General features: G+C 37.2%; 1 protein-coding gene across 2 annotated transcripts; it reads left to right on the top strand.

Annotated features, from left to right (window-relative positions):
* The first annotated feature begins 1,899 nt into the window (after positions 1-1,899).
* On the top strand, positions 1,900-19,429 carry LOC113498015 (fibulin-1-like). 2 transcript variants are annotated; one of them, XM_026877892.1, is made up of 24 exons: positions 1,900-2,376; positions 6,511-6,685; positions 7,280-7,358; positions 7,646-7,783; positions 8,216-8,435; positions 9,041-9,163; positions 9,528-9,740; positions 10,056-10,205; positions 10,628-10,733; positions 10,960-11,021; positions 11,867-11,995; positions 12,223-12,370; positions 12,613-13,154; positions 13,487-13,684; positions 14,043-14,162; positions 14,478-14,603; positions 14,900-15,100; positions 15,610-15,761; positions 16,153-16,367; positions 16,724-16,875; positions 17,245-17,380; positions 17,749-17,869; positions 18,140-18,258; positions 18,632-19,429. In XM_026877892.1, exons 1-24 carry the CDS (start codon positions 2,316-2,318, stop codon positions 18,792-18,794), a joined length of 3,849 nt encoding a protein of 1,282 aa, XP_026733693.1. In that variant the 5' UTR covers positions 1,900-2,315; the 3' UTR covers positions 18,795-19,429. The 2 variants fall into 2 exon arrangements, with proteins under 2 accessions (XP_026733693.1, XP_026733691.1); XM_026877890.1 differs by having other exon boundaries at positions 8,999-9,163.
* Positions 19,430-20,860: the final 1,431 nt, after the last annotated feature.

Here is a 20,860-nt window from a genome sequence, read left to right as displayed (position 1 = left end):
TCTTTCTCAGGTTCGAGATTACCTGTATACGAAATTTCTTTAATATCGGTTCATTGGTTTTGGTGTGAAAGCGAGACAAACATACTTTCGCATTTATAACACTAGTATTAGTATGGATGGAGTTATATGTATTATGATTGGGTAATTTGTGTTATCTGTCGCACTTGACCCATTGGCCGTGCCTAATTTCGATGCTTGCTGTTTGCTCACTCATGTATCGATACACGCTACTGTACCACACTTAACTAAGTACTATTGAATGTATGTTACTATGATTAGCAGTATGTTCGAACAGAGAAAGGAATTTCACTTTCTTTCTATTTGGACGATATTTTCTTCTTCAGTGTGGAGTTCATAAAATATCGAACTTGTTCATAAAACCACAAATCGCACTTTTTTTAGGAAAACTTAACTACATCAATATAAAAGAATTTGTAGTCGATAATTTAGTTTTTTTTTTTTCAAAAGTATATCCGCAAATCGGTAATTAATTTACCTTTCGCTTGTTTACATTAACTTATTGATAGTAATTTAACTAAATAACTGTAAAACAAGTTTCTTGAGGTGGATTATGATAATTGATAATAATTATTTATTTAAAAACAGTTTATTCACGCTTATTTATCAGGATCGCCTGACTAATTTTGGACCAAATCGGAGTCCTGAATCATGAGCGGTATTTTTAAAAAATAAGTAGAAAAGTTTCGAGTCTTCCGTTCTTCTTTTTTTTCACAGTTTGTTTTGGTCTTGAAATATTGATGATCTGTGGATGAATGAAATATTAATTCGTCTCGTCCGGCCATAAAATTGGCTAATACTACACGTAATACTTTAGTTTGATAACATAAGGTTAACGAACAAGATAATATAAACATTTTTTTTTATTATTACGACATATTTGTTTGGAGATATCCTATCGGAAATGTTTGACTAAACAACTCATGCAACTCATTAAAAAGTCTTCGCAGAATAAGGTAGACAAACTAACTAATTAAATAATAAGTTATGATATAATTATCTTGCCTTGCTCGTCTCTGCAGGGCGCCACTTACACGCATTCATTCAAAATCGGTCCAGCCGTTTAGGAGGAGAGTAGTAATATAGGTACACTCGTTCAGTAGAATTATATACAAGTATGCATAAAGATATATCCGATAAATGTCTTTGTATTTTATTATATGATGATTTCTTAATCTTCTTCCAAAGTTTAAAATAGATCAAAAATCTATCAGCCAAAGAGAAAGAGAAAAGAGCTCTTTGAAAAGTCACTTCACTTGTTAAAACGGATTCCGAACACTCAAAATTTCTGATGCATGATAACACATTACCGTAGAACCCTCCGGCCTGTTATATCAGCAACAATTTAGCATACCATAGTTGCATAGTTGAGCAACAAGCCGTTAATTAGTAACTTATTAGTGTAGTGTAATCAGAGATACTCTCAAGGCATGCAGGTAACATGTGCTGCAATTTGTGATAGATACGGAGTTTGACCCTTAGGAGATAACACTTACATTCAGGAACAAGCGAAAGTAAAATTACAAGTTTTTCCTGGAATTATATGATATTTTTAGAGGTGTTTGAATGAAGAACTAAACAATCTAGCTACGATTCACGTCGCGTAATAGCGTGATTATTATGTAGGTGTTAAAGTGTAATACGAAAATTTGGTGCAGCGTATACATGCTATAATGCATATCTATACTAATATTATAAAGTATTTTTGTATGTTTGTATTGAATAGGCTCAAAAACTACTGGACCGATTTCAAAATTTCTTTTACCATTACTTAGAGGGATTCTTCCGAATCCGTATAGCTTATATTTTATCCCGGAAAAAAATGTTAAAAAATTAATGTCCACCCGTGCGAAGCCGGGGCAGGTCTCTAGTTATATATAAACGTATATTATAGTAAATGTTGCATATTACAAATTATTGAAATGGAAATATTGTATCAATTTAATTACTCGATTTAATTAGAACAGGACCTAAAAGTGAAGCTCAATTATTCTAATAACCTTGCAAATTAGCTTCACTTCCTTCTTTTGATTTACCATCCTGTTTATAAAACATTGTTTTTCAAAAGTTTTCTCCGTTGAACTATAACCCGGCCTGTCATGCGCAGAAATCTTATCAGCTCTGCTGACCTGCGCCTATCATTACTGAGTAAGACAGTGCCAAAGCAACCGGACTCTTTGCTCCCAGACATCCAACCTCCTTTTATAACAAAACTATGACTGTTCCAAATACAAAATATACCATAGTGAAAACTCTACTTGTTTAGTTTGTGTTGTGTTTTTTAATTAAATTCTAAAATGAAGGTTTTAATCGTGCTAAATATAGTGCTGTGTTTAATTTCGACGAATTTTGTCTGTGGTAAGTTTCGTGCATTTGTTTAAATATTGTTTTACTTGGAGATAATTATCATATAATTAACTATTTAAATTAGGTAAATTCAATGACGATTATGTTTGTAGTTTTCTTGAAAAATATCTATAAAAACTTAGATCTTTACGTAAATAATAAAGATCAAGTAGCACTCTTAAAGTTTACAAAACTTTTACCTCAAGATACCTTTACCTCAATGTAAAACAAAGTTTGATCTACTGATAACTTATGCATAACTTCGAGAACACTCACGTTCCCAAACTTATGTTTTACGAAAGTTCCTCTAAAATTATATTCGAACTCCTTTCTAAGATCTGACGCAGTTCCTCATGTTTTTTTATTGCTGTTTGCCAATTGAATAACTGTGGAAAGTTATTAAATAAAATAAAATATTTGTAAATACATATGTACGTGCTTATAAAACCAATAAGTTAACCATATTAGTTCATGGTGTTTTCCGTTTGTTTTGTATGGATATGATGCAATGTGATGATATAATTATCCATTTATGGGATAACATACAAATATCATATAATATGCCCAATAAGAATTTATGTAAGTTTTAGTCAAGGGTTTGGGGTTTGATTACCGCGTCGTGTATAAACTAATGATTTAGGAAGGGAAAATATTTTTTTGAATAAAAATATATTTTCATCGGTTTTACCTCTTCTCTTTTCCCTCTATTCAGTTAATACTTTTCTCAGATATGTTTGCTACATAACTTGAGTTGGAAGGCTAATTCATTTAAGCTTGACCGATGGTACTTCCCCGAAAATGCCCGCACCACGCATAGACTACAAAAACTAATCTTTGAAAATACATTACTGAAACGTCAACCAAGAAATGACTGAAGATCGAAGTAACTTCGCTAATCTTGAAAGTCACGCTACAGATAACCGGGTCATTTGAACCCATAGTAACTGTTGTGTGCGTGTCACATTACCGCTAATCCCGCGGTTAACGCTTAACCAGACATATACTTACTTAATTACTTAACAAACACTTATAAACACTTATCAGCTTCTTGAAAAGTGAATGACGACGGTAGGTTTAGGTAAGCCGGCTTAAGTTTGGTTGGAATTGAAATTTTAGGCTTTCAAATTGTGGGACATGTTTTTATGAGTACGCTCGTAGCATTGCTGAGGAGATATCTTATAGAAACTATGTGGCACGTGCTGCGGGTTCGAACCCGGCATTGGACAAAAAATTAGATATTTACAAAATGCTTGTTGGTCTACTTTGTCTTTGTGACTTCCAACAATAAAGGGATTTTAGAATTTATTCCCCCATAATTAATATACACAATGATGTTCAGTAATTCATAACGCAAGCCTTTGGTGAAATCGCAATAATATAGGTATCAATTAATAATTGTCCAATTGATTGGAAGCTAAGATGAAATCGACTAGCTACAGACAATTAGAGTCAATACCTTAACTAAGTATAACGTTTTAAAAGTGCCTGGAAAACGGCTTATTTGAAACAAAAAGTTTTTGATTTTGACGTACATTACAATTTTATTACACCTATCTTTCTTGACATGGGTTTAAAATCAGAAAGTTAATTTTTAACGAAGAGTATTGTACATATTTACTTGTTTATCTGTAACACAGTCTTTATAAAGCCTTCTTGATTATTCAAAGTGATTTTAATTTGATATTTATCCAAACAGTGTATTGCGTTTAGGAATTATCTAATTATTGATAAAGTCAGGTCGATTGTAACATATGGTTGTCACATAAATACTTGTGTGTATTGACCATCTCTGGTTTTACATACTGTTTTCAATTAAAACAAGTTTTCATTTGGTAGAGATGAATGTCAAGTTTTTTTTTAAAAATAATCATTTTACTGTCTGTTACATTTGTCTTTGAATTTTAATGATCTTTAGTTGTATACTTCATTTGGAAGATTAATTAATCTAAGCCACCCAGGAGGCTACCGAAGCCCATACAAAAACAAATCAGTCCCTGTGATACATAGGTACTTATCTTCAGAGTTATATGCTTCAAATATTATACCATTGCCATGAAATCAGGATCTGATGATGCGATCTCAGAAAGAGAGCTATGTGCGGATTGTGCGTAACTATAAAATGGTTTCATTGGTTTTTGTAACATCACCACACTTAAGATATAATATGGATCACAGTACCATATTGTTTATTGAGTACGACCAAGGCTCTTGAGTAGTTAAACAAACAAATTTTAGCGTTGATTTGAATTGATCGTCGTACGTCTGTTATCAATATACTTCATCTTGTTTGTAATATTGTTAAGATAATCCTGGTGACCTCCGCGCAGATTAGGATGCAGTACCGTTTATATTTGTATATCATTATTGAACGACTGGGCGTTTAGTGGCTTTTATATAGCACCAAATTCTTTAATTAAAAAATACTTTTGAAAGTTACGGAACGAAGTTCATCGTGTCCGATTGTATTACATTCTATTAGGATATTGCTAGAGTTTAAAGTTTCTGTTCTACACCCCCACATAAAAGTTTAAAAACGATTCTTACCCGTAGTTACTTAACTAAAAATAGATTCACAATTGTTAGAGAAAATTTGAATTGTAAACATACTCCCACAATCTTCTTACGAAGAGGGCTTAAAATTTACAAAAAGCTGTCGTACTTAGACTCGAAACAGAATTTCTATATCTTACTATACCTTAAATTCTTTATTTATTCTTGACTGATACTGAATTTATTCTTATTATCTAAATGATGCAACGGATTGCCCGACCAGTTTCGGACCTAACCGGAGTCCTTAATCATGAGCTGACGCGGCTGGGTTGTCATGAGTTCGACTCTCGAACCCGCCGCGTCAGCTCTCTCTTACCAGAATTAACAAGAAAACTTGTGTTAGTAAAGAATATTCTAGTAAAACAGTAGTTGCACAGTCATAAAAGTGTTATTAATTCAGAGCGTTGCCCCACGTTATCCCATTTGGCTGTAAATCCGGAGCCGGCTCCGATGTCGACGCTTTAATTAAATATTTAATAATTCTAACGTTACTTGGTTACACAGATCCCGCATGCCTCACTATGAACGCTGAATAATTTCTGACTAGTTTACGCGAAATTGAGGCGATTTCGCGAGAAATTTTTAGGGAAAATGTTTTGATCTTAACAACATTTTGGCTTTTACATGCATATTTAAGTTTTTTGTCCCTGGAGTATGACTTCTTATCCACTTGATTATTTTCCAAGTTACAGGGTCGGCTTCTCAGTGTTATCAGATTTAGTCGTATTTTATATGAGTCACTGCCTATCTGACCTTGATGACCCATTTCTACGGAAATAATGTTGGTTACTTGGTATGAAGAAATTTATTCGCAACCTTTAATAGAAACAATATGTAACATCCAAAATTAAAGGCAAAGCAAAGTAAAACAATTTTCTGCTGCAAGCTATTTATAATCTGAATTCAATAAGTAACGCAGCCCGCTGCTAAATAACAATGGTTATCCTCATTTAGTTGATGCGAGAAAAATATGTGAATTGCATTCATTGCGGAGCCGTTCAGCCCGGGTATTCTAATTGACATATTATAGCGAGCAATATGTCGCACTTGCACTGTATTACTCTTAACATCTAAATCAGTTTTAAATGAGTGCATTTCATATGCAGTGGCGACTGTAGGTGAGTGGGGGAGTATTATCCAATTCCCGCGAGTATGCGGACAGGCGGAGGCGGGGGTTATCACGATGTCGCAAACGTCCGTGAACACTTACCTGTGCTATGTAATGATAACGAGCATATTTATAGCTATTCTTAGAGCGCGAACATATGATTGTATAGTATGAAGTACGTTTTATTTTAATTTCTATTATAATCATGATTCCACATGTTTATGATAAAAAAATATAATGTCAAAATCAAAAATCAAAATCAAAATTTGGCAATTGATGACAGCGGATAGATATTTAAAACGATAGCCCAGTGGTATATAAGCTACGGGTTGCAGGTTCGATCCCAAACTCGAATAAGCATTTGTGTGATCCACGTCTGTTTATTTTAAATCTCCGTGAGTCTCCGTGATTTTGTGAAACAATTTTTTTTCTCTAGTCCTATCATAAATTAAGTGGGTAAAAAACTACAATATTATCACCTTTAACAGCCACCCTCTCATCATCCGAGGAGTCATACGTCACAGACTCATGCTGCTCTCACGCCGAGGGTGCGGCGCTGTCTGCCTCCTCATGTGCAGCTATAGAACCGCCTGAAGACATCGAGCCTGAACAACTGGAGACATGCGTGGCAGCTATCGCCAGCTGTTGTGAAAAACAATTCAAGTAAGGGAAATAGTAAATTGGTTGCCGTTTTAGATTTGGCTCTTATGGTCCGCAAAATCGTAATTTATTTTCCTCTGTTGACTTAAAGGTCTTAAACTATTTCATGTCCCAGGTTTGGGAATAAACCTTTTTGGTTTTAAGAATGAGTACATAGTGTGTGTAAGATAAAAAAATTACGTGTTCCTTTCAAAATTCCTTTTGTTATTACCCTGGATTTCAACCTGGAACTGTGTGCATGGATATAGTGACAAACTAAGACTTTAGTTATAAATTTAAAAAATATTAAATTCTAACTCACATCTGACCCACTTTATACTATCCGTTTCTTTTCATTTGTAAAACCTGAATCAAGTTCCCAGAAAAAACTATAATGTTTGTGGTATTATGTTACATATGATGTTGAAAGTAAATGAGACAATCTTTGCGAAAGAGATAAATAAGCGGGGACAAGGATACAGTTCTTCGTCAGCTTTTTTATGCAATTTGATGACGTGATGGGACTTTATGTTCCAAGAATATTACACAACGTTGCAAAAATGGGCTGACACAGAGAATCCTATTAAGTACACAATATTATCCTGATTTATTTTTCAGACTAAAGGACTCTTGCGCAGCGGGAATGAAATTAGCAGCTGCTAAGAAATGTAGCACTCCAGATTCTGAAATCGGGAAGGTAATATTCACAAACATATTTTTTTAAGGTATACGGAATTGACACGTTATTAATAAAAAAACGAAAATATGTATTGTCTTCCACGGCTCACCACCTACCAACTCTCTTTAAATTTCTAAAGAGAGTTGGTAGGTAATGTATACTAAATGGCTTTCTTTTAGAACTGCAGTAAGAAAGAGCTGTAAGAGGCTTCTGGTAAGGGAACGTGGTAGAAATTTGGACTAATAGAGCATTAAATATGTCTAGTTTAGTACCCTATGGTTTTCCATGATGGTTTTTTTTTGCAGACATGTTGCGAGGAGTGTTCCTTCGGAAGATGGACAGGCGAGTCCCAGGGTAAGGAGGCGTGTGGCTCCCCTCCATCACCAGAAGGCGTCAGTCCTGAAACTGCGCTCAGGAAGAATGCCTATCATGCGTGTTGTGTGGTAAGCTTGAGAAATGATGTCAGGATCTTGATAGGGGTCATCATCATTCATAGCCATTGCAATCCTACTGCATTCTCTTGTTGATTATGGAAAATAATTTAAAGGAGCTATTGAAAATCTCTCGTACGCCTAGGTAAATATCATTATGAACAAAGATATTCTGGTCTCTGGGTAAACCAATTTAAGTAGAGCAGCTTTTTTTAGGTAGTTTAAATGAGTCATAAGTTTGATGAAAAACTTGTTTAAATACTGTCTGCTGACACATAAATCCATCACCTGTTCAAGCTGAATATTTCTGTTCAGTCCATAAACAAAGACTTTTTTGCAAAATAAGTAGAACAAGTAACGAAAATAGACTTCGAATGCATTTTCAACTAGATTGAGAAATACTGTAGGTATTTCCTGACATTCAGGTAAATGTGATTCTTTTAGGAAGCGGCAGAAACCCCAGAAACTACCACAGAAAAGAAACCGGAGACCACAACGCCGAAAAAAGTGGAGACCACAACAGAGAAAAGAGTGGAAACCACAACAGTGAAGCAGACATGCAAGAAGGATTCGTGCGAGCACGAGTGTGATGACGAAGGCGGCGTCGTGAGGTGTTCCTGCCGCGAGGGGTACCGGCTGCAGGATGACAAGAAGTCCTGTAAAGGTAGGTGGACTTCAGGGTCAAGGAATGATAGCAGTTCCTGTATATCCAAGTTACATTTTCCACTGATAACGGTGATAGGAAACGCACGGTCACGGTCAAGGGCACAAGTCACGTGATACAGATCTGATATTTTATACATTCGAGCGGTTTCTATCAACGTTATCGGTTGCCAAAATGTCAAATAGAACTAACAGGTTATAGGCACACATAAGTTTAAGTTTCTTGGGAATTCTCTGTTTAACTAATTACGAATGATTAAAGTTTGCATAGTTTAAGTTCATTCCTGAATCTTTTATTACTTTAATGTTCTTCTTTCCTTTTCCAATAACGACTCAGAATTCATGAGTAACAATATAAAAAAGTAGTTCTGCATCCATGGTAAGCTATCATCGGAAAATACCAACATCACGTCTTTCCATTTCTTGCTAATTAGAATGCACAAAATCTAGAATCATTGCACGTATCAGTCACTTAGATTCAAGTCATTTTATCCTGGGACCTCATTTCATGTCTTGGGCACTCTGCCACTCCCAGATCTATTACTAGGCGTGATGTTGTTGTAGATATAAATGAGTGTGCGGAAGCGACTGATGATTTATGTACAGTGGAGGATACCGTGTGCCATAACATGCCTGGAGCGTTCAAATGCGTGCCCATCCATAAGAGAGAGGTGGGGCTCAGCTGCCCGCCTGGTTTCAAGAGAAATGTCATCAACCAAGTATGCGATGGTAAGATCTTTTTTAGTTATTCTAGATTTTCATAGTCGATTATAGTTATAATTAAGTAGATAAAGCATAATATAAAATTACTAATCTGTATAATATCATTTTAACAATAATTTCAAGGTCCTACAAAGACCATTTCAAGTCGTAAGTAGAGTTCAACACTATGAACAAATTAATGAAATTATACCTACTATCGCATCATGTAGGTACTTAAAACTAGTTAAATCCTTCGATAGGTTCACATTACGATCATAATTATACTATTTATATTTATAAACGATACTTATATAATCTTTGAGAAACTTGACTATAGAGATAAATTGAATGTGCAATGAAAAGTTTACTATAAACGCATTTAACTTTACAGACATCAACGAATGCCAGCTCCCCCGCCCCCCCTGCCCGAAGTACCTCTGTGAGAACACGATAGGAGGCTACAAGTGCGCCGGCAAGATGGGCAAGCCCTTTACGGAGGCTGTGCCCGGAGCGGTCACTGAACCCGCTGTGACCCCATCCAGTGCTCCTAAGAATGATATCTGTCCTCCAGGATTCAGGGCTGGACCTGATGATGAATGTATTGGTAAGTACTTGAAGATCCAGAAAGAATACATAATTTAAATTATTATAGGATGCTTAAGAAATTCCTGGTATCGTTTCCCAATTTTCCCTTAAATTCTACTTTGAGGATCTGCCAATGCCACAAACTCACATCATGTAAATAATTAATTAATTTTACAAAAATTTGTTTGGATGGTTATCATGTCAAATGTGATAAGCTTAAATAGCTTGTGTGCTTAGGAATTATTGTATACCTAAATGACACATAGATTTATAGATGAATCCATCTTAAAGAAGTAAGCCTAAGTTATGAAACCCTCTTTGCCTAACATCTCAGACATAGACGAGTGCGTGGAGAGCCTTGACGACTGCCAGCACCTGTCACAGCACTGCATCAACACGCACGGCAGCTTCTTCTGTCAGGACCACGTGTCCAAGCGCTGTGCCCCTGGCTTCAAGGTCAACAGAGCCACCGGGATCTGTGAAGGTAGGAAAGTCGACCAGTTTACAATAGATTAAAATTGAAAGTATCCTCGACTCAGAAACATTTCTGAGAATATTAATTTAAAGCATAACAATTTTTATACATTTAAAAAATCTACGTCCCGTTTTTAATGTTACTCCATTAAATTTTTATCAAAATCGGTACAGCCGTTTGTATAGTTGTAAATTGCATTGTCATCGGATTTGAAGCTACCCTGAAAATTTCAGCCTGCTAGCTCAAGAAGTGCCTCAAAATTGAGTTACGAAAATCCAACCGAAAAGTCTGTTTGTAAGACATACAAACAAGTGAGAAAATGATGAAATGAAATGAACATCACGTGTTGGAATCCGTTCCGCCTTGTTCAGGATAGAGAGATTATGGAAGCTACCAGCCAAACTTTATTGATAGAAACTTTCGTGTTTTAGATATCGATGAATGTGAAGAGAGTTCTGAAGTTTGTCAGCGTCATGAGCTATGCATCAATCTACCGGGAGCGTACAACTGCAAGTCAAAAATAAGCACTCTGCCAAAGTAAGTTGGTTCAATCATTCGAAATGTAAAATGGTAAATCGTTTTTGTAATCATAATATTGTAGTTTTCTAAAAATTGGATTCGTCGTATTTTTTATTCAATACTTAAATAAATAAGAAATGTGATGCTAAAAAGCATGAAATGTTAAAAAGTTGGGGCCCATGACTTTATATGTTAGTAAAAAGTGTACTGATAAATGACGTCACACAAATGTTACTTTTTTCAGGCTTGCTACTAAAACCTGCCAGGAAGGTACTAGACTTCGGCCTGGAGGTTCAATTTGTGAAGGTCAGAGTCACACTTAATTTTATAAATAAAAGAAACCCACCATGAGATGGTTACCAAGTTCTAGTTAATAAAAATCCTAGAGATTGTTTCATGAACCTGAATTTTATTTACTTGAATGATTTTTTGGGCTTTTCAACTAAATAAGTACACAATTTAAAGCAACAACCTGACAACTTACTGAGCTCTCTTAGGGGCTGTCCATTAATCACGTGTTTTTTTTTAGCATTTTTTTACCCCCCCTCCCCCATTGGTGATACGTAGTGAGGTTTAAGACTACCCCCCCTCCCCCTTCTCAACATCACGTGTATTTTTAGTACCTACAACGAATCTTAAAATTTTCTGCATATTATCTTAATTTAAATACAGGTATAAACTATAATCTTATTTTATTCTGAAATTAAGGACAATAATAAAAATGTCTACACCAGGTTGCAAGTTTTTTTTAATTGCCATAACAATAATAATAAACGAAGAGTGTAATCATAGGAAAAACGGACGCCGCGCCGTGCCGCTTAATATTTGTTTAAAAATCGCGCGTTAGACGAAAAAATAAATACACGAGATATCTTACTACACCCCCCCCCTCCCCCTTGTGTTATTTTCGTGATTTTTATCAAACCCCTCCCCCCCCTTTCAAGCCTCACGTGATTAATGGACAACCCCTTATTTAATATCTACCTTATTTTTAAGAAAAGCTTCCCGACTAATAACATTTATAAAAACCTTATAACATCGTATAAATAAGGACGTTGGTAATGACAAGATCTCCACTAATAAATGTCTGTTTAGTATGAAGGGATTTGCGTTGACACAAAACATATTTGCTTATATTTCATGTCCTTCAGATATCGATGAATGTCGCGAGGGCACACATCTGTGTGACCAGTTCCAGAACTGTATCAACTCTTTCGGTGGACACGAGTGTCGCTGCAAGACTGGCTTCTCTCTAGACTCAGCATCAGGATCCTGTGTTGGTCAGTGTGTTTCATACATAATGTATCGTGTTAGAGATAGGTCATGTTTTTAAGAGCGCATCGGAGAACTTTCTTCAATCAATAATTCACAATCTGAGAACTTTGCTTAAGCACTTACGATCGTTAGTCATATTACATTAACTTATGGGCCTACAACCCAAAATCTGGTGTTGAAATCACTTAGTTCATCAAATTTTGTTTATTTCATTTCTGTTTTTCGAACTCAGATGTCGACGAGTGCGCGTTAAACCTGGATAATTGCGGCCTTGGACAGTTCTGTCGCAACCTGCTTGGCTCCTTCACATGCTCTCGCCAAGCCCCCACCAGCTCCACCACCAACCCGCCACTCTACGAGTACGAGTACTACGACTCCGAGTGAGTACCTTAGTCTAGTTTTACTTGAGGAAAAATACTTTTAATGATTGAGTCGAATGTTTGTGAGTGGATGTTGTCGTGGGTCCATTCAACAAAGGCTTACTTATATTTTTATTAGAAATAACAGTTTTTGACATAGTCTGAACTAGATTATCACGTAATGAGCCATCCATTGTAAAATAAGTAGGCATTACGAAATAGATACTAAAAAATAATGTATTATTTTATTTGTTTGTTTTCAGTGAAGACAATTCAACAACAGACAGCGGCTACCCAGAGACAGTACCAACAATCCCTACGACATCATCCACAACCACAACACGTCGACCCACCACAACCTCCACCACCACAACTAGCACCACCACTACACCCAGACCCACAACCACATCATCAACCACAGTCAGACCTGCCAGGATCTACCCCTACCCACCTTACTACGATAGGCCAAGATATACCACATCAACGACAGTTAGAACCACTACTGCAAGGAGACCAGAATACCCTTACCCCCGCAGACCAGAATATCCTCGCAGACCAGAATACAACCCAAGAAGACCCGAAAATTACCCTAGGAGACCGGAATACCCCAGACCAGAAGGACCTGTGCCCAGACCGGAAGTGACGGAACCTCCTCGAAGGCCTGAGCGTCCAACTCCAGAAGTACCTGATGATCGAAGGACCAATGAAATAGGCGGAGATAAGCCATTCGATCGTCCTGACTTCGATATCGCTGACTTGCATTGCTTGGACGGTTTTGAAAAGGATGCCGAAGGAAATTGTGTTGGTGAGTATTGGCAGACTAATTTTCAAACTTTGATTGCAATCAATTTGATTGGTGGATTTCGCCCATATTTCCTTTTTTGCTATCTTCTTCTAATTTAAACTTTAAATCTTGGTGTACTTAAATAGTTTTCTGCTCTTAAACGACCTCCTTACAATCAAGTTCCCAAAGTTTTATATTCAAACTATTTGGTCGTTAAAGGCATTTAAATGGACTTCAGATGAATTCAACAAATCAGTAACATTTTTGAAACGCAGGCATATCGTTTCGAGGTTTCGGTATATTCAGACTTTTTGAATAAAATTCGAAACATCATAATTCAAATTAATTCGTAGATGCGGACGAATGCGCTGCTGGGCAGCACGCGTGTAAAAACACGGAGATTTGTGTGAACAAGCCCGGCGGGTACATCTGCGAGTGCATGGCCGGGTTCCGCAGGGACGCGTCAGGGTACTGCAACATTATCACCACTCCTAGCGCGCCTAGAGTCACCACTACAAGTACCACTACTAGCACTACTACTGAAACGGCATGTAAGTAGACTTTAAAGAGGTAAAAGAAATTTGACTTGTTATGAACGATATTTTGAGTGAGTAGTTTCAGAGGGAATCATTTATTTCTGATACTTCAAAAAATCTAAGGTTCCACTGTCTGTACGTCTGTCTGTCGTTATGAAACGTTACGGCTAGGCAGTTAATTTTTTCATGCATGAAATATTTATAATAACAACCATGATCATTTTCTGTTGAAAATTTGTTTTTTTTTTGTATTTCCTACGGATATCTCAGTGTCGCGCGCAGTGCTTTTTATTTCGAGCTCCTAAGAGCTAAAATCCCACCATGTTCTTTTTCAGCAAGTAGGTACCTTATACCACATTTAATTATATTGCAGTAACATCCCCTGAGTTCACCCCAACCTGGGCTTACACCCCGACCCGACCGGGTCGCAGGTACCCGCAACCCTCGTGTGAGCTGGGCTTTATATACGATACCAGTCTTGGCAAATGTGTTGGTAAGTTACTCGACTTTAAATTAAGGTATTTCATGGAAATTATTCGGCATTTAGTGTATTATGGTTTTTTTTGTTCTGTAATATTTATCTTAAATTTCAAGTGTTGATGATTCATACGTGACTTGTTAAGGACATTCTGCTCCACGTTTTATATAGTCGTGTAGTTTTAAAACACTGATAAAAAAGGATCCCAAGAACTTTTTTTGGGTACAGGCAAGAGACTTCTCATGGACATCCCCCTTGGGGCAGAGAACGGGTAGCTACTTCAGTTTACCTCTATCAGTGCTTACTTCTTTACTTGATGGCTTGTTCCAGATATCGATGAATGTGCCACAAACAAGGCGAAGTGCTCGGAGCGCGAAGACTGTGTCAATATTGAGGGAGGGTACAGGTGCGAGTGCGGCAGGAGGTGTCGTGGAGAAGGGGACAAACCTACTTACAGTAAGTTGATGCTGGGCTACTACCTGAGAATGTTTATTGAGTAAAGACAAGGATAAACGACTGTGGTGGGTGTTTTTAGTAGTACCTATTACTAAGACGAGTGATATGGAAACTCTATTTCTGCTTTACTAGAAAGTGCAGTGGACCTTGGCATAATTTCACACTCTTTCTCAACTTGAATTGGAATTTCTAATCAATTGTCAAGCAAATCTCTTGGACTCATATATTTTTCCTGGAGGACGATTTAGTCTCTGCCAAAAACTTATTTGCTAGACATCTATTGTTTTTTATCCTAGGCCCTGCCCTAATTACAACGACTGCCCGACCAACCCCAACACCTTCCAACGAGGGTCGCAACGTGATCACAGTGGGCGCGCAGTACGGCCAGCGGGGCCCGTACTCGCCGCGCCCCACCTACACGCGGGTCCCCGATGTCGGGGCCCTGGTGGCTGCCTGCCCCTGGGGATACAAGCTTACACCTGATAAAAGATGTTACGGTATGAATTTACGCATTTCTTTTTTTTGACTGATGTGATGAAGAACTTGGAAGTTTCGTAAATTTTTTCATATGAAAAAATTAAATAGTTCGGACGACGCAAGTTTTTTTTTTGTCTCAAAGTTAAAATTCGCTAAGTTAGTTGATCCAGCATCAGAATCTGCTAAACAAATGTTTAGTTACTTCTATAGGGGACTTTTTTAAATCTTTGTTTGTCTCCTTTAGGAAAGCAATATTGTTTTTTCCCCGGTCTTTCCGATGCGTTCTCATTAGGAATTTATTTAGATTGCATTAGAGTTAGCAATTCACTTATTACAATATATCTATATTCATGCTAGGTATTTTTTATTTGTGAAGAGGCAAATAGGGCTTTTAGATTATAACCTAGCCAAATCTGTCACATGTCTAAAATACATACACTTTCACAGCTTTCGCGATTGTACTGCGACCATAATTTCAGACTAAGTGAAAAATCCAGTCCACTAATTACTCGATGTTGATATTTCCCAGACATCGACGAGTGCGCCCGCAACGTGTCGGAGTGTGGTCCAGACCAGCGCTGCGAGAACTTCTACGGAGGGTACTCGTGTCAGTGCCCCGCGGGACACCGCCTCGTCGGACAGAACCAGTGCGAGGATATCAATGAGTGCATGCATGGCAATGTGAGTTGACAGTTCCTAAGTCAAAACAGATTACTTCTGATCAAGTCCACGAAGGTAAATCGTTTCCCTGGGACACCGAGCTTAAGTGCTAGGTGGTTTTCCTTAGTAACCGTTGTTGATCTTGATTTGCAGTAGTTGGAATGAGACAAAATGGAGACTTACAAATTCTCAGTGCGGTCAACGATTACAGACACCGATTGGTCAATCAATGTATATGTACTGTATGTCAGTTACCATGGCAGCTTAATTAAACGCACCAGTTAAGCGGCCGGTGCGTGCATGCATGCACATAAGAAGTTGCGATTTGATATCCTGCTGTTGCTGTTATTTTGTGAAAAAATATTCACAATTATCTTACTTGAACCATCATAAAGTCACCTCCCTCTTCTAGCCATGCGCCTACAACGCGGAATGCGTGAACACATGGGGCTCGTACCAGTGCGTCTGTCGCGAAGGGTTCCGCAACGCGCCCTCCAACGACAAAGTATGTGTGGATGTGGACGAGTGTTCCGAGAACCCCGGGGTCTGCGCACAGGGCTGCTCCAACACCTGGGGAAGTTACAGGTGCTACTGTAAGCGAGGGTATAGGCTGGATGATGATAACAAGTGAGTTACTTTTATCAGTACTTTAGAGAAGGCGGAAAATTAATCCTGTATAAAAAAATAATTCAATATGCGTTTTGGCGCTTAAAAATATAAAAGTTCTCTTCTATCGTCATTAATAAGCAAGTTTACATGTTGAATTTATTTACCCAGCATAGATTTACTTTAATTTACTTGCCGCTGTTTACTAGTCTGCCAGACCAAAACTTGGAACACCCTAACTTATAGTACTAAGAGTACCCAGACAGAACATACCTTGAACAGAGCGCCATGGTAGGCTACAAGTCTTAATTTTAGATAGCTGAAATGCTGTATGTACTCACATAAGTACCAAATTAACCTCTCAAAAATTTACCCAGGACATGCGTGGACGTGAATGAGTGTGAGGAGTTCTCCGCGGTGCGCCTGCGCGGCAGCCTGTGCGGCGGGGACTGCATCAACGAGCCCGGCAGCTACCGGTGCGCGTGTCCTGCCGGGTACCGCCTGTCCGAGGATAGCAGGAGCTGTGTTGGTAAGTATTACAAATAACATTCTGGAGGCAATCTCTACCATGCTTACAAACGTGTTCTAGAACGAAACTATGACTATCATGTCACGCTGTCTTAGTCTTTCCATCCGATATTGACAAAAGCAGCGTGATATCTTCGCGTAACCTGTATCACAGTGTTCTTGAAGAAAGGAGTTCGAATGAAAGTGGATCCAAGAACTTGTTATTTCAGTAAATATGGGATAAGCAGTTTGCAATATTGCATCATAAGCAAAAATGCTATGTCACCACTGTTCCCTATTGTAAGATTTGTTTTATAACCAACATTGCCAGTAGATCCAAATGTTGTTCTATGATTTTGTCAATTGATCTACGTCATGTAAACACTTGCAGATATCGACGAGTGCGAGACAGGCGAGGCGCGATGCGCGCACAGCAGTGACGAGGGATCCGTCTGTCAGAATACCAGAGGCAGCTACCACTGTCATCAGATACAGTGCCCGCCTGGGTACAAACTGGAGGCCAAGCAGTGAGTATAAATCAGTGTTTCCTTAAGTTAAGCTAAGGAACTTAACCGAAAAGTCTTTAATATAGTATGTCAAGAAATTTCAAGTTTCTAGGACGATTATCCTATTTAGTTCCTATTTTTTGCAAAGCATGCGTTATTCCGGGGTTAGAGTGGAATTGGGATAGTATTTTTAGTTTATAACACAATTATTTAGATTAAAATGAATGCGGTAGGTAGGTAGGTAGACAAGTAATGTTTTTGTATATCCAAGTCACTTCAATTTGTGTCTATGGATATGGTCAATGTTTTTTATACCCAGACTTTCTCAGTAGTTTTATTAACATTTTTTGTCTTTGCCGTACCTTATAACGTTTGTAATGCTTCCACAGCCGCTGTACCCGCGTGCAGCGCTCGTGCCAGATCGGCGACTGGACGTGTCTGCAGCAGCCCAGCACCTACAGCTACAACTTCATCACCTTCGTCGCCAACATTTACTTGCCGACAGGCAGCGTAAGTGTTATTAATTTAACATTCATGTTCGAGTATCGTGTTAATTATCGAACCCTTTTTCTTTCTATTTGTATCTACCGATGTATTGGGATAATGAACTAACTTCTATGTAAGATGTAGCGATTATTCGGAAGGGGTGGAGCCAGTTTCAGATGTATTATTTCTCTTTTCCAATATGTAGTTACTTTTGTGGGTCTATTAATATGTGGAAATGTATTTGAGTAGTATTATGGTTTCTATGATTCATAAAGTCCTGATGCTGCATTCCAGGTGGACCTGTTCACGATGCGAGGTCCGTCATGGCGGGAGTCGGTGGTGAGCTTCGAGATGCGCATGGTGGAGGTCCAGGCCTCGCCCGGCGTCAAGCCGGCTGACTTCAGGTGTTTCGAGTAAGTGGCTCCAATCTTTACACTTATTAGGGTTCTTTTAAATTGGCGATTTCCTTTAATTTTAGTGCACAAGTGCTTCTTATGATCACACGCGGCTTTAAAACTTAAGGAGCGAAAAGTCCGGAGCACGCACTAGTGGCTAACCGCATCGCGCCACAACTTCGATGAACGTTTTTTTTCTGCTATAACAAAATTAACCTCATTTATAGTTTTCCGCGATTTTGGCCATTTCTTATCCTTATTTTCCTTGCATGTTAAAAAAACATTCTCACATTTCTTCTAAACCGTTTGCAAAGCCACGAATTCAATTGTCCCCTTCCTCCTCTATCATCTCAAGTACACAACACAAAACAAATATTACTTTATCTTCTAGCATGCGGCCATCTGGCAACATCTGCGTGATCTCCCTGCTGTGCTCGCTAGAGGGCCCGCAGGTGGTCGAGCTGGAGCTGACGATGTCCCTGTACCAGCGCACCATGTTCGCGGGCAGCGCGGTCGCAAGGCTCATCGTTATAGTCTCGCAGTACAAGTTCTAGTACAAGGACTATTTTATATAATGTGCTGTGCTTTTTGAAAATGTATTTTTTATGTGAAATTTTATTTCGAATTCTTTAATTGTTTTGGAAGAGAATTTTGAAGCCTTTTTTGTTGACTTTTTGTATAAAAAAATGTACATGGTACATGTACGCGGTTCAAGCCCATAGCTTAAGTTTGATTTGTTTTTAGAGTTTTTATAAGAGAAAGCGTTTATCCTTGTGTCTACTTTGTGATATCTCTTTCCTTGTCTTTAAGAACAGTCTTGATTTTAAATTTCTAAAATGTTTACATAAGTTTTTATTTTAACTGTTTTCTACCAGAACCCAAGATGTTAAGGAAACTTGCTTGAAGCAACCTTTTACCCTCAGCTGCTGTGTCTCAAGGCTAGGCATAGGTCTCCTCATATGTTTAAAAGTACGGTTTTTTTGTAGGTTTAAGAATAATGTAGTATAATTATAATAGGGACAACATAATTGAATAGATTTCCTTATCAAGGTTATCTCATCCCACACATTAGCGATTACTTAATATTTATATTGTTTTTATATACTTTAAATTAAGATCATCCGATCACCTTCACGTAACTTGTACCCACACTTAGACATTGTAAATAAAACAGTGCCATAAATTGGAATATATCTTTTTAATTTTATTAAGCACAAGCATTTGCACACCGTGACGTCACGATGTTACCTCGGTTATATACATATATACCTATAGGTAATAAAGTGCATTACATTAGTAACTGATTAGATACCATGATCACAACGTAATTAATATACTATATTTAGACAACAGATGCAAAACAATTATTACAATACAAAATTTGTATCACTACAACGCTCTGGTCCCTTAATCCGATCCACTCCTGCGCACCAACATATTAATATAAAAATATAACTCTTACAAATTAAAATAAATTGATTTGCTTCTTAGATCGACATACGCACTTGAAAAATATGCATTGTTATTTTTTTTACATGATACGTTAAAAAAATTAAAAGAAGCAAGAAATTAAAAGTAAAGACAGAATAGGAAAAAGAACAGACAAAATTAGGCCACTAAGAGTAAGAAGAGATCTTTTTAAGTGCGTCTATCAATCTAGGTATTAGCCATTATTGCAAGATTGACAAAATTAACGTTTCTCAAAAATATATTCACAGCTCAACCGAAAGTTTCTGTTATTAAGGTCGCAAATCACTTGAATGAACATCCAGGCTAAATTTGTGCTGTTAACAACACTAATATTATTATTCATCAAAAATTGCATTAGTTAAGTAACCAATTACAAAATTAAATACTGTTTGACAACCCCTGTTGGCTATCAACTGTCTGAATTTGGAAACATCTTAAATTTCAAATTGTTTATACAAGTATATGCGACCTCACAACAATGTTTAAATTTTGAAATAGAAAAAATAAACAAAAATATTCAAAAGTTAATGGGTAAAATAAAATCCGCTATAAATATATTACGAATCTTATGATTGTGATACTGCATTTTACTTAAAAAATATATAAATAGAACAAGGAAAAAATATACACAAAAGACAATTAATAAAACAATAATATTATTAAAAAGTTCCAGCTAGCAATTAACTCAATATTGGAATTATATAAAAAAAATACTACCGGTAAATAGCAGTACCACAAACATCGATAAATCGATTAAAAACTTTATCGATAACAGTATAAGAATCAACCTTTCTCAGCTGCCGCACCACTAAAGCGTATCGATATACTGCACACTGTACTTACAATTTAATTTGACATGTAAATGGCACAGATAATCTATAAGTAAATAGTCGGAAAATCGACTAAGGGGAAGACATATCACAGCGTAGCGCAAAAAGATTTTATAACATTCGAAAATGAACTTTAAAGTCATACGTTTAAAGGTTTGAATTCCTTGATCTCGAGAACGCGAGAGCATTTATATATTGGGTAAGCAATTATAAACTTTCGACTATTTGTCTTTAAAGTCCATTTTTGAGTAACGTTAAACTCTCTGCGTTGCGCTGTACGCATTCCGCTCTAACTGTAGTAAAAATAACATTTAAAATAT

Source organism: Trichoplusia ni, chromosome 10, assembly GCF_003590095.1.
Source record: "Trichoplusia ni isolate ovarian cell line Hi5 chromosome 10, tn1, whole genome shotgun sequence".
Lineage (NCBI taxonomy): Eukaryota > Metazoa > Arthropoda > Insecta > Lepidoptera > Noctuidae > Trichoplusia > Trichoplusia ni.
Note: the sequence above shows the minus strand (reverse complement) of the source record. Positions and strands in the feature narration are given on the sequence as shown.

What these genes read in the sequence shown, in the direction of transcription:
- LOC113498015 (XM_026877890.1), top strand. Translation starts at nt 2,316, where the DNA reads ATGAAGGTTTTAATCGTGCTAAATATAGTGCTGTGTTTAATTTCGACG. An exon ending in CATCAACCAAGTATGCGATG is followed by an intron (nt 9,164 to 9,527) that starts GTAAGATCTTTT and finishes TTAACTTTACAG; the next exon opens with ACATCAACGAATGCCAGCTC. An exon ending in AAAATAAGCACTCTGCCAAA is followed by an intron (nt 10,734 to 10,959) that starts GTAAGTTGGTTC and finishes TACTTTTTTCAG; the next exon opens with GCTTGCTACTAAAACCTGCC.